The following is a 13,931-nucleotide window of genomic DNA, read 5'->3' on the forward strand; positions in this document are numbered from 1 at the left end:
GGTTGTTGTTGTTGTTTTGCATTCAAGCTGAAAGCCATATGTTTGCAGTCCATTTATTCATAGTTGCCACCAGACCATCTATCTTAACTGATTATACAATCATTGGGGAAAAAATGAACACGAATCCAAACTGTTTTCACCTGTGCATCTTCACCTGAGAAGAGCAGGATTTAACAAGCTCCATTCTGTTATTGTCTCTGTGGTCAGGATACTAGGTGGGGGTAGTAAGAAGGGATCGGCATTCTAAGAACACAATTGTGCATTCTGTGCCAAGTGTTTTTTCCCCTCAAAAGCAAGAGGGAGAGGGTGAATTAGGAGGATACAGAAAACAGCTCTTCTGCTCATGTATATTTGGACAGAAAACCCCATATACCAGATTAGACAGTGGCTTATGGATGTGCAGATATGGTCAAAGACCACGCAACCCAGTTGGGCTACATTCTCTGGAGTGGCAGATAGTATTCTGTTTGCCTGAAGTGCGTATATGGCTGAGATCCCCAGACCTCTGTAGAAATACCATTTCCTTCCTTTTTTTTCTACTGAAACTTAGGCTGCTTCCAGGTAACTTCAGAGATCTGGTTTCTGGCATTTTCAGGCTATCTGGCAGTTTTGGTTCTTGGTTTATTCTGTTTTTTTCTTAGATAGACTTCACTTTTTCTGAGAGCAAGGCAGTTTTTTTCTTGTCAGGAGATTCCTATGGCTCTGCAGGGCAACAGTGTTGGAGTTGTCTGTGGACACCAAAAGACATCCCTTGGTTTGTTGCTTGGTTGTAAGCTTTGGGCTGTTTAAACAATGGATTGTAACTATGTGTGATAATGTGTCTGCTGATACACATGTCCTCCTGAGGGGTTTCAGATGTGAAGGTTATGACCTCCGGGAGAAGTGACCATGAAGCTCTTGTAACTGATCCTTCTCCCCTTGACTGCCTTATAGTCAACTTTCAACCATGCCAGTGAACGTCTCTCCTCCATACTCCCCTGTCACTCTCCTTTCCCCCTCAGGAGATAAAGCCTTGGATGGTTACAGCAAGAAGAAATATGTCTGTAAGCTGCTCTTCATCTTCCTGCTGGGCCATGACATTGATTTTGGGCATATGGAAGCAGTCAACCTGCTTAGCTCCAACAAATACACAGAGAAGCAAATTGTGAGTTGGTGCAAGGGGACTGTGCTGGGGGTCTTCTAAAACAAAACAAACAGGCCAGAAACAAAATCCACCACAGGTCTTGGCTGTCTCTTTGCCCTCATTCCCAACTGTAGCCTACCACCCAGACTTCAGTGGAATGAAAACCCCAGGTCTATGTATAATTTATTCAGAAAGACCATAATTATTTGGCCTGTAATTACTTGCTATTTTCGCACTTCCTGTAAGGATGTCTGGGAAAAATATGTCATCCCTCTGTTCCTATTTTATCCTTACAGAAACTTTGTCAGGTAGGTTAGGCCGAGGGGGTATGTGGGGATCTTTCCCATCCTAGTCTGACACTGTAATCCAAAGGTGGGCAACTTGAGGTTCTCCAGGTCTTTTGGCCTGCAGCTTCCATCAGCCCTCATCATTGGCAGTGGTGATTAGGGATGTTGAGAGCTGTAGACCAAAACACGTGGAGGGCTATACCTTATTGACTCCTATGTAAATTATAATGACTGTAAAATCATGCAAATAAAATAGAGCTAGAATTTCATAAATTGTTGTATATGTTATAAAAGCAAACGATTACAGATTCTGCTTCAATATCATGGGTCATGTTAATCTGTGCTCTTCTTACAAAAGTACAAATAAGAGAAAGGTGGTAAAGTCTAGAACAGGAGCCTTTGAAAACTGTTGTGTCTGCATACCCTGTGGGACAAAGGCTTCCCTTGGGGAAGTTGAGGATAGTTCACATGAGATGCCCCATATTCCCCTTTTGCGTGGGTTAGCCAAAGTTGCCCCAAATCTCTCCCACTGACACAAACCACAGATAGTGGTAAATCTCTTCCTACTGGGCACCCACGTGAAGGTTCAGTGTGAGGTAGACTTAGGGGAGAGAGAAAATGGGCCAGAGTCCAGGGAGCTAAGCTGAGAAAATCTGATGGAATCTCACCTCAAAACCAAATTGCTTTTATTCATGGCTAACATACACTTACAATTAGTTGACAACCTCATCTGCTATTCTGTATGAACCAAGCTCAGGTAAGAATTTAAATTTAGGGTTCTGTATTTATTTCTCCTCCCTCTTTCAGCTCCCCCATGTATTTTTCTCTCTTTTAACTTCTATTTTGAGCCTTCTATATTGACGTGGGACTTTTAATTAAAATGCAGTACTCCTTGCTGATAATTGGACAAAAAAGGTGACCCTGGGCCAGGTGGATTTGATTTAAATCAAGATTTAAAAAGAAGTATTTTAAAAATCCAATTTTAATTGATTTTTATTCACCCTGTCCTGGGCACATCAGGGCATCTTACAATGAGTCCTTCCCCATGTCCTGTGGTTAGAGATAGCTTAGCTGCCAAAGAATGTGTCAACATGACTGCTTATTTCCCTTGATGACTGTAGCTAACCTCACCCTGGCTATTTTCTGCTAAGAGACAAAGCAGTCGCAGTGGCATTTCCTTGGGATGCCTTTGGCTAACCAAAGGTGTGCCCGTACCGCTTCCACAATTCCAGGGTCATGACTTCTTGTCTTCCCCACATCTCCCTTCCTGTCCACTTGCCTAGGGCTACCTGTTTATTTCTGTGCTGGTGAACTCCAACAGCGAGCTGATCCGCCTCATCAACAATGCCATTAAGAATGACTTGGCGAGCCGCAACCCCACCTTCATGTGCCTGGCCCTGCACTGCATTGCCAATGTAGGCAGCCGCGAAATGGCTGAGGCCTTTGCCTCTGAAATCCCCCGTATCCTGGTGGCCGGGTAAGGCAGCATCATTGGAGAAAGGGTTGGCTTTGTGTGGAGTAAAGGGCTGTCTTCAAAAGTGCTTGTAACAGCATAGGGAGCTCCCTATGCCAGCACAGGTTATCTGTCCATCTCTGTTTCCATGTTGTCTCTTCTTGTGGCTCTTCAGGGCCTCAGGCAGAGGTCCTTCCCGTCATCTGATCCTTTTATTTGGAGTTGGCAGAGATTGAACTTGGGATCTTTTGCATGCAAAGCAGTGGTTTTACCTCTGACCTTTGGCTGCAGAACCTCAGTCCCAGGGCCCCAGTCCAGCCCCCTTGGAACTGTGATGCAGGTGTTGCTGGACCTTGGGGCCCAAGTGCAGGTCCCCACAGAGCTCCCAAGTGTCCACCAAGAGAGCAGCAGGTGCAGAAGCAAACTCCAGTTTACTCCTGTCATCATGAAAGTGCTGTGATTTCAGTGAGTTAAAAATGCAAAATTGCACATGCTTAGAGTTCATTTTAACATCCGGATTGGTGAACAGTTTTGTTTTTGTTCTAACATTTCAGGAATGCAAAAGCAGTTTTAGAGCATGTAATGGTGGCTGAACTGTGGGGAGAAACACCAGAATGAACTAACACATATAGCCATCTAAAGGGTGTCCCCATAAGACCATCAATTTCAACTAAAATGCCATAGCTGAACTACTGGCCTGGGATCCCAGTCCAGTTGGTCAGGGTTTCCCAGACAGCCATGCCTCCTTTTCCCTACCCACCAATCACTGGGTACTTTCCTAACTTTTGTGTTGTTTTCCGCCCAATTCTATCTGGTTGAAATGCCTCTCCTAAAAACTGGCAGTAAAAACATTACAGTATGCTGGTATGTTTGACATTTTTGGCCCTGCCTCTTTTACCTTGGGTCCCACTTTTGCTTTTGGCCCTACCCAGCACTGTAATGCCAAGGAATGTCTCTGAAATGAAAATTGGGTTCTGCACCCTACCTTCAGGCACCCTGTTAATCTCACCGCCCCCTGCCTGCCCTGTGTCTGTCTATAATTGCACTTCAGTGATACCATGGACAGCGTGAAGCAGAGCGCCGCCCTCTGCCTCCTGCGCCTTTACAAGACTTCTCCTGACCTGGTGCCTATGGGAGAGTGGACGTCACGTGTTGTGCACCTCCTGAATGACCAGCACATGGTATGCCGCTCCCCTCCCTTTCCCAGCATTCGTTTTCAAAGGGCCCGTGTGTAGACTTTGCTGCAGTCCCCACAGTCACCTGCACATAGTATGTCCCAGCCACGCACTCCTAGTCCCTGTCACATGGTTTGTTCATCTATTTAACTCATTTAGGGCTAGGGTTATTGGGTTACTGCTCAATAGCTGAGGCTCTCTTGCGATGAGCATTCAGAATTGTTCACCTCCGCCCTGTGATACTCAGGGGTTCTGTTCACAGAAAATAAGGGTTACCAGCACTCCGCGTGGATTATACAGAATTCCTAATGATCCATTTGCGGTGGCTTTGTGATGCACTCTACATGTGCTTAAAGCAGCTCTTTTCGCGCCTACTGGAAGGCTCAAGGGAGATGCAATGTATGAAGCTTTGACCGCCAAACAGCACCCTCCACCCCCCCACAGAAACACTGCCCGAGTAGGCTTGCACCTCATTTTCAAGATGGCTTACAGTGGGAGGTGAAAAAGAGCCATCTCGCACTTTCTCACCGGGTGCCCCATCGCTGTCCCTCTCCGACGCAGGGCGTGGTCACAGCGGCTGTCAGCCTCATTGCCTGTCTCTGCAAGAAGAATCCTGATGACTTCAAGACATGCGTCTCCTTGGCTGTGTCTAGGCTCAGTAGGGTGAGTCCTGAAGTTTGGGGGAGCTGGGAGTCTATTTTTTGCTTTTTTATTACTGTAATACCATTTATTTTTATTTGAATTTGTTTGACTTTTTTGTGGGGGTGGGATTGCTGGAGAGCTATTGGTTGGGAGCCAGTCCTGTATCTGGGAGCAAGGAGTCATAAGAACCTGGGCACATAGGGAAGACGGTGAACAAAGCTGAAAACCCCAAACTTGTGAGGCAAAAGACATTTAGGGGGCAATCCCATGTATGACTAGAGAGAGAAAAAGGCCTGCAGTTCCCAGCATGTCCTAACCAACTAGGGAATGCTGAGAGCTATGTGACATTTTTTCTGTTTAAACATAAATGTGCCCTTGTTTGCTTGTAACTTTGAGAAAATATATGTACTGTGTTCCTTTTCTATTTTAAATACTTCCCATATCTGTTCATAAGGTAAAATAACAATCCCCCCTGAACCACCAAACCCAATATGCCCAATCAGTGAAATGATAGAAACAGTTATGGAGTAAGAAAACACCATGTTATAATAATCAGAGATAGCTGGCAATGCTAACTATCAGAGAAAGGTCTAGGCAAACAAACACATCTTCAGTTTTCAGCAGTCCACACTAGGTGTTTGCCTGATCTTGATGTGGAGATAATTTCACAGGTGGGTGCTACATTGAAAAATATCCTCCATTGCAAGATAAGATCTGTAGGCTGTTGTAGAGTAAGCAATAACGCTGTCTTAACAAGAATGAAAAAACCAAGGCAGCCTCTAAAGGACTTCCAAGGATTTGTTTCTTTATTTTGCATCATGGCATGCATGGCACGTTGGGTGTATCTCACATTACTGTGGCTGTGACATAGGGCCAATGCCAGGAAAAGAGGGCAAAGAGAACAGGGACTTGTCTCAGGTGAACACAAGAAGGAGCACCAACCTAGCCAGGGAGGTGGTGGAGGGCTTTGTCTTTCTGTTACCTGAGGGCAGGAGGGGGAACAGTGTATGAGGTAAAGCACTGTTGTGTCTGCCTGCATAGCTAAGGGTTGTGGCTGTAGTCTGCTTTAGAACATAGGGAGTGGAATTGCAAATAGGCAGAGCTTGGGGGACTCAGGAGGTTTTCCTGAGCTGCTTTGGGGGCATTTCCCTCTGCTCTGCTCTGCTCACAGGTGCCAGTGGAAACTTCCCTCCTGGAACTGATAGCTGCTGTAGAGGATCAATATCAGGACTGCAGCAAGCAAGGAAAATTGGGTCTTCCCCATACTTGCTTTTGTGTGCATGCCTCTGTGTTTAACCAGATGGAGTTGCAAGTCTCACATTTAGTATCACACCTGCTTTGATACTCCGTTAGCTCCTGCTCTCAAATGCCCCTCTTTTACCTGAGATATTAAATTTGTCACAGTTTTTCTTTATTATTCCTGTTGTTCTTTCCCCCTTCAGCTAATAGAACTTTGAAGGGTGCGGGGGGGGGGGGGCGCTTAAATTGGGGAAATGGCATACAGGGCATTAACCCTGCCCAGCAGTGGGACTCATCTCGCTCCTCCCTCTGTCCTCCCCAGGTCTGCTGTGAAGCTCATCTAGTGTAGGCTCTGGGAGCCAGGCCTTTTGTGGTAATAGGATGGAGACAGAAGGGGCAATAAAGATGTTTTAACATAGCCAGCTTGGGGGGCTCTCACTGATGCTGTGTGCTATTGTGTTTGTGTTCTCCCCCTGCAGATTGTGTCATCAGCCTCCACAGACCTCCAGGACTACACCTATTACTTTGTGCCAGCCCCCTGGCTCTCAGTCAAGCTCCTGCGGCTGCTGCAGTGCTATCCTCCCCCAGGTAGGCAGTAGCATAGGATTTGGGGTGTGCAAAGAGAGAGAAGTTTAGAGAAGAACAAGGCCAATCCAGCCCTCTAGGGTTTGCCAGTGGCCATGCCCTCTTTTTTTGGTCTACCCTTTTTGACCAAAGCATCAAACTTTGGTGGTTTCCCAGCTTATGTACAGTTCTTTCCCTAGTTTGAAAGCTTGAAATGTCTCTCCTAAGGCTTAGCTACTGGTGGTGAGAGATTTAAGCTAGAATATATTGGTATTTTTGGCTCTGCTGCTTCTAGTTTGGTCCCACACATCAGTGGGATGTGACCCCTGAAATGGAATATGGCCTCATGCTAAAAGAGGTTCTGTACCCCAAGCTACATGAAGGGGCCTCTATGAGCCTTCCTGCCTCCCCTCTCTTGCTCAATTGATTGTCAGAGAAGGGGACTGGAATCTCATCATCCTCGTAACGCCTAATATATCTAGATTGTCACAAACTGGCATAGTTGTAGATGCATCTGCTGATGGAGACCTTCAGACCGTGACTGGTGTTCAAGTTGTAGAATACTAGGAGTCATTACTCTTGAGATGCAATGGAATGTGTTGGTTCAGGGGAGTATCTTGGGGGGATGGAGGAGAGTGCAATGATAATGGACGCGGAGAGCCAGGACTCTTGGGTCCTTTTCCTGACAGAGCTCCGTTTAATAGTCCACTGTCCAGCCTCCACACCCTCTGCTTTCCCCACAGAAGATGCAGCAGTGAAAGGACGCCTGGTTGAGTGCCTGGAGACTATCCTGAACAAGGCCCAGGAGCCACCCAAGTCCAAGAAGGTCCAGCACTCCAATGCCAAGAACGCGATCCTTTTTGAAGCCATCAGCCTCATCATCCACTACGACAGGCGAGCACTCAGGCTCCTTACACTAAGTAAACTTGATGTGAGGGGAAACAAAGACAGCATGATCCTGTTTCTTGACTGGCCACTCCACACCCATGCTCCCATGCCAACCCCTATGCAAACAGGCAAGGCCCACCCCAAGGTAGCCATTTTGTGAGAGTTCCCAAAACGATCTCTCCAAATGCCAGATTTGAGGAGCTTGAAAGCATTTCAGTGGTCCTCTCTCCCATCAGGCAAGAGCCACAGGCAAAGCCAGAGGGACAAGGACAGAGTTGTGGAAACTGGAAAAACCAAAAGCGTTAATGATTGGCAGTTGGAAAGTATTTGGTTGGACTCAGGGGTTGTTGGCTGGCATTCTGGGAGGCTTGAAAGGTTTGCAGTCGGTCCTGAGCTGCACTGGGACCCTCCTCACAGTATGTGAAGCCTGAAGTTAAATCTGTCCTCTTTCTCCACAGTGAACCCAACTTATTGGTGCGGGCATGCAATCAACTAGGCCAGTTCCTGCAGCATCGAGAGACCAACCTGCGCTACCTGGCCTTGGAGAGCATGTGCACCCTGGCCAGCTCCGAATTCTCTCACGAGGCTGTCAAGACCCACATCGAGACAGTCATCAATGCTCTCAAGGTTGGGGATCAATAAAGGCGCACACAGAACAAGTGAAAATGGCAGCTTACCTTGGGGTGTGGGGAGTTATAGGGCTGAATGCAAATAGTCCCCATTCCCTAATTCTCAGCCCTGTTTGCTCAGAGGTGATGAAATTGCAGGGAGAATCCTGTTGAATAATGTCCAAGAGTAGGGTGCTGCTATGTAGATTTCCAATGGTTTGCTAAAGAAAAATTCTCTGCAAATTAACTTCTGAGAAATTTTATGTGTGTATGTATGTATGTATGTATTTTTCGATTTATATCCTGCCTTTTTCCTACAAAGGACTCAAGGCAGCTTACATCATTCTCCTCCTCCATCTTATCCCACAACAACAACCCTGCGGGGTAGGTTGGACTGAGAGTCTGTGACTGGCCCAAAGTCACCCAGTTGGCTCCATGGCTGAGCGGGGACTAGAACCCAGATCGTCTGAGTCCCAGTCCCGTGCTGTTAACCACTACACCACACTGGCTCTTTTTTGTCTCAGTTAATGCTCTATGGATCAATATTGCTAGTTTATTCTAGGAATAAAGGAGGCTACAGGCTAGAAGAAGAAGCCTGGAAGGAGTCCAAGCTAATCCTCTGGTTCCTGCTACTGTATTAAAATAGCATGAAACCATATTAAAATAATAATGAACTGTGAATTGTACCCATTTTGGGTGGAGATTATTGGAGGATTATTTCCTAAAATATTCTCCAGAGGAGAACTTGAAAGCCTGCCAACAGTTGTGTTGTGGGTGGGGTCAAAAAGGAGTATTCTCTGAGGGATTTAGCTCAGTAAGGTTAGAGGGTAGAAAGGAAGATACATGGGCTGAAGGAAAAAAGTGTCAGCTCTGCAATCACACTTTGTGCATGTGGAACACAGCAACACTAGCTTTTCTTTGTTATTAAAGCAAGACTTTGCCCTTATGCTTGAATATATGTTAGTGAAATTTCAGAAGTCAAAGTGAATTTTGAGCTGGATTTCCAGTATTTAGGAGATAAGACTTCAATGGCTTCTTAAGGTCTTTGCCCCTCTAGACAGCTAAAGACCTTTTGGAGTTCCCAACTACAAGGTCAGAAAATTGCCCCAACCACATAGCTTGGGATCTGCCCAGATACCTCCCTCCACCACTCACAGCTGGCATGGAGAGAACCACACCAGCTGCTTCTCCAAGGTTCTAAGAAACATCTCAGAAAAGGATTTTTGGGGGGCTATTTTGTGGGGGATGGTCATCGGCTTCCTTGCTTCCCACTCCAGAGCACCACATTTAACCAAGTTCTGCCATCTAAATGTTTTGCAATGCAAGAAGGGTATGAAGGCAATTTATTCTTCTTTGCTCTTCTTAGGAGCATCTCTATTGGAATGAGCACTAAGAGATTCAGGAGACATCATGTGAGCCCAGGAAGTATTAGCTAAAAGGGTCGATTTCTGAAAATGTGTACAGCTTGTAGAATTGACATTGTGGCCCCGCACTTTTTATGGTGCACAGTCTTGGGATATCTTTGGTCAGAATTTTCATCATGAATCAGGAGATAACATTTTACATTTAAAAGCTAAAATGATTACTATTTAAAAGCAAGTTGCAGGAGGCATTAAAAAGAAATTAATTAAATGACCGCATCTTCAGTGAATTCTGTTAACCAAATCAAGTTAACATTATTTTGGACAGTAAAACATTAAAACGTTATTTTACAGTTTTGCATATAGGTCTTGCAGCAAAAAATCCAGCTTTCCTTAATGTGGTACCTTCTCCTTGTGTTTCCTATCACACTCATCACACAACAGGTGTGTACTTCAACACATCAGGAGGGTACCAGACTGGGGAAGGATGGACTAGGATCTATTAGAAGTCGTATTTTTGTGCATGACTGTCTAGTCATCACTGTTGAGGATTAAGAGACCTTGCCCTGACTTGGTTGTTAGGCAATCTGGCTTGAGTTTAATGAGTGGTCATGGTAGACCACAAAATCAGGTGTCAAACCTTTTTCAGGATGAAGGCTGCAGTCCATTTCACAGATGCTCACAGGGGCTGCATTCTAGAGGATGGGTAGAACCAAGGCAGATTGAGGCAGAGCCAAAATATTTTAAAAATCAGAATATTGTAGATTAAAGCTCTTATTGCCACTGATGAAACCATAGGAGAGGCGTTTTAACATTTCAGAATGGGGAAAAAAGGCTATGCCAAATCCAGGAACCTACCACATGATCAGTGGGGAGAAAAGGAAAGGGGCATGACCTTCTGGGGAACCACAGATTGTGATCCTGGGCAGGCTGGATTTGGTCTGTGGTTCTGCATCTCAGGGTTAAGGGTTGGAGGAGGGAATGAAAAAGTATCTGCTGTAGGACATTGGAACATGGTACCATCTTTATATCCTCCTCATGCATCCCTTTCTGTTGCATTGCCCGCCTGGGGGATGATTAGTAGCAGGTCATCAGAAGGTGCCTGCTGCATGGTTCATATCTGTGTGGGCCAACTCAAGGCTGGAGTGAAGGGTGGGTACACGCCACAGGCAAGAGCGTGGCTTTCACTGCTTCCCCCTGTTTTCCCAGACTGAACGGGATGTGAGTGTGCGTCAGCGGGCTGCTGACCTCCTGTATGCCATGTGTGACCGCACAAACGCCAAGCAGATTGTCTCAGAGATGCTTAGCTACCTGGAGACAGCCGACTACTCCATCCGTGAGGAGATTGTGAGTTGGGGGCTCCCGTTGTTGGGACCGGAGTGGGGAAAAGGTTGTGCAAATCAACATGTTTCTTTATCAGACAGGAATTCTGTGAAATGGAATAAGAAGGTGCCTGCGTTTGCTTAATGCCTGGTAGGGAGAGTGGTTAGCCGTAGCTGCAGACGCAGATGGGAAAGTTGGTTTCATTTCTCTCAGGTGCTAAAGGTGGCTATCCTGGCTGAGAAATACGCAGTGGACTACAGCTGGTATGTGGACACCATCCTCAACCTGATCCGTATCGCTGGGGACTATGTGAGTGAAGAGGTGTGGTACCGTGTCATCCAGATCGTCATCAACCGGGATGATGTGCAAGGTTATGCTGCCAAGACCGTCTTTGAGGTGGGTGGGATTGATTTGTTGACAGTGAACATCTTTTGTAAGTGCGCTTGAGGTGTGTGTACATCTGGTTGCCTTGGTCTTCAATTGATTTGAAGAAGCATTCTATACATTCTGATTTTTGGGCCAATGTTTGTTAGCCAAAGCAGTGTCGTGCCCACACCCAAGGGGGGGGGGGTACCACGAAGCTTGGAGAGCTGCAGGAAGCACCCCTCCCTCAAGAAAAATCAGGAAAAAAATGCAGGGAGGACAACAAAATAAACTCGACGAGGTTTGAGCATGCTTCATGACCATAGTTCTCACTAGACAACTGTTGTGGGGGTGAAGGAAAACTAGGAAGGAAGGGGAATGGAGAGGAGTATCCTGGAGGAGGACTTGGCTGGCTACTTAGAACACTAAAGGGAAGCATTTCACACAGCAAATCACACTTTGTTGCTGATCCCTCTGGTTCTCGTCACATAAAAATAAATGAACATGCAAGTTGGCCCCAGGTGCTTGGACCTCCTGGACAGTGCCCTGGGTTTATTACATAGGTTGCATCCAGATGTCCCTGCCAATAGGAGCAGCTGTGGGGGTGGGAAGAAGTCTGCTTTTCCCATCCTTTTCTCCTCTTGTGGCTCCAGAGTACCAGTTGACTGCTGCCCCTTCCCCCATGAGGCCATTTGTTTTGTTTCTGTTTTTATCCGCAGGATTATCAGTTTTTAAAATGTGTTACCTTACTATTTTCAAGGGTTTTTGCCCCTTTTTTGCACTTGGGAGCCCTGTGCATAGCTTTGCTCAGAGAAGAGGAAAGTTGCTTAAGAACTAAGCCAATTGTTGTTGTTAAACGCCGACATAACAAAAGATGAAGAGAAAAAGTGTTTCTCCTGAGGCCAGTCCTTGGGAGAGGATTGTCTGTGTGTTGGGAGCAACTGTGGTGAATACACTTGCATAGCAGATTTCCTGTTGAATGTATGCCTCTGTGGACAGTCATTATTTACTAGACTGGAGACCCTGAAAGAAATTAAAAAGACCTAAGGCTTTTTGGCCAATTTATTCATAGTAAACTAGAATGGGAGCTTCTTTCCATGGCTTTCTTTTTATCTGACTACCCATAATGCACTGCACACACTCTTATTTCTCATAGGCCCTGCAGGCTCCTGCATGTCATGAGAACATGGTGAAAGTTGGAGGCTATATCCTAGGGGAGTTTGGGAACCTCATCGCTGGAGATCCTCGCTCCAGGTAGGGAGTTGTTGGAGGAAGTGAATTGGTTGAGGAAACGGTTTACTTGCCCTCCCTGTCTGAGATATCTGAATTCCATTATATCCATCTCTGCCAGTAACGCACCCCTTCGCACCCCTTTGCCTTCCTCTCTTAGCCCTTTGGTGCAGTTTAACCTACTGCACTCCAAGTTCCACCTCTGCAGCGTGTCAACACGGGCCCTGCTCCTCTCCACCTATATCAAGTTCATCAACCTCTTTCCTGAGACCAAGGGCACAATCCAAGAGGTGCTGCGCTCAGACAGCCAGATCCGCAACGCCGACGTGGAGCTGCAGCAGCGCGCCGTTGAATACCTCAAGCTCAGCTCCATTGCCAGCACCGATGTCCTGGTGAGGGGGGAACCAGGAGTGTTGATGGCAGGAGTCAACTACTAGCCAGCCAAGACATTGTCTCAGGAAGCAATAGATGCCCATTTCCCTTCCAAAGGAGCTTGCAGCTCTCATCTGAGAGAAGCTGATTCAGGGAGAATCAAATAATGAGAGCCAGGAGCTTCTTTTTAAGATACAAGGGTGCCTGTTTTAATCAACCTGGCACCTGCAGGCAACACCATGTTGAGGGCACACAGCCTGGTTCAGTGCCCTCTCAGTCCTTGGGAAATGACTGGCTAAAGATCCCACAGGGGTCCCTTGATTTGGGCTTCTTTGTAACCTCCTGTGCCCTTAGGGAAGCACAGCTAGATTGCAGGTTTTATTCAGCTTGTTGCTGGGCATTAAAATAGTGCTAGCATGACCCAAAAATATGACCCTTTTTTTCGGGGAAAAACTATTCCTGGATGCTTGTAGTGGAGAAACCTTGGGCAATCTCTCCTGGTGCTGGAAGAGAAAGACCCACAACAGTGGTGGTTATCTGCCCTAGTCCTTCTCCCCTTGCCTGGGCAGAGATTGCAGAAAAATGTCTTGGGTTTGTTTATCTGACTACCCATAATGCACTGCACACACTGAGACGGATTCTCTGACATGGATTCTAGCTGCTTACAAAAGACCGGTTTCTGTCTGCTGGGCCTTGGTAAGATGGAGTCAGTATGGTCTAACTGACCAGGCCACTCCAGGCTGATCATAACAATATTCTATTACACAAATTCTCTGGATGGGGTAAAAAAATCTTTGGCTGGCTAATCAGAGCCTCTTGTTTACTGAGCTGAATCAGAACCAGCCTTCAGTATGTGGTCAGGGTCCTCTTTCTGACGCTGCAGAACACCTCCAGGTTCGAGATGCAGCTGCTCTGTTGCTCTGAGAGAAAGGAGAGAACAGGTCTTTCCTGTTATTTAGCAGCCATAACAGGAAAATTGGCCCTACAGGAGCTCATAACAGGTTCAGTATAGTGAATGAACGACCCATTTGGTCACATTGTTGAGATCGTCATTTACCTCTAAAGTGGGGATGCAAAATCTCAGGCCAAGTTGGGTCCCATTTTAGTCCACTGAGGTTCCTCAGATGGCTATGCCCTTTTTTTCCTTGACCACCAATGGTTTGGGGGTTTCCCAACTTTTGTGCCATTTTCCCTCATTCTAAAAGGCTGGCCTTCATCTCCTAAGATTTAATTGCTAGCAATAAGAACTTTAAGCTAGAATATGCTAGTTTAAAAACTATTTTGACCCTGCTCCTTTTGCTTT

The 13,931-nt window shown here is 46.2% G+C and overlaps 1 protein-coding gene across 8 annotated transcripts in view; it reads left to right on the plus strand.

Annotated features, from left to right (window-relative positions):
- The window catches only part of AP2A1 (adaptor related protein complex 2 subunit alpha 1), a 35,733-nt gene that overhangs the window by 8,829 nt on the left and 12,973 nt on the right, over window positions 1-13,931 (plus strand). For 5 of the 8 annotated variants that reach the window (XM_044444461.1, XM_044444463.1, XM_044444465.1 and 2 more), the window contains exons 3-13: window positions 1,002-1,144; window positions 2,694-2,887; window positions 3,915-4,044; window positions 4,600-4,701; window positions 6,399-6,507; window positions 7,227-7,377; window positions 7,830-7,998; window positions 10,550-10,687; window positions 10,877-11,059; window positions 12,183-12,280; window positions 12,417-12,648. In XM_044444461.1, coding sequence (XP_044300396.1) covers window positions 1,002-1,144; window positions 2,694-2,887; window positions 3,915-4,044; window positions 4,600-4,701; window positions 6,399-6,507; window positions 7,227-7,377; window positions 7,830-7,998; window positions 10,550-10,687; window positions 10,877-11,059; window positions 12,183-12,280; window positions 12,417-12,648 — 1,649 coding nt within the window. The remainder of the gene's footprint in view (window positions 1-1,001; window positions 1,145-2,693; window positions 2,888-3,914; window positions 4,045-4,599; window positions 4,702-6,398; window positions 6,508-7,226; window positions 7,378-7,829; window positions 7,999-10,549; window positions 10,688-10,876; window positions 11,060-12,182; window positions 12,281-12,416; window positions 12,649-13,931) is intronic. The other 3 variants (XM_044444462.1, XM_044444464.1, XM_044444468.1) reach the window with 1 other exon arrangement.

The sequence above is a fragment of the Varanus komodoensis genome, unplaced genomic scaffold (genome assembly GCF_004798865.1).
Source record: "Varanus komodoensis strain SLA01 unplaced genomic scaffold, ASM479886v1 scaffold45, whole genome shotgun sequence".
NCBI classification, from domain to species: domain Eukaryota; kingdom Metazoa; phylum Chordata; class Lepidosauria; order Squamata; family Varanidae; genus Varanus; species Varanus komodoensis.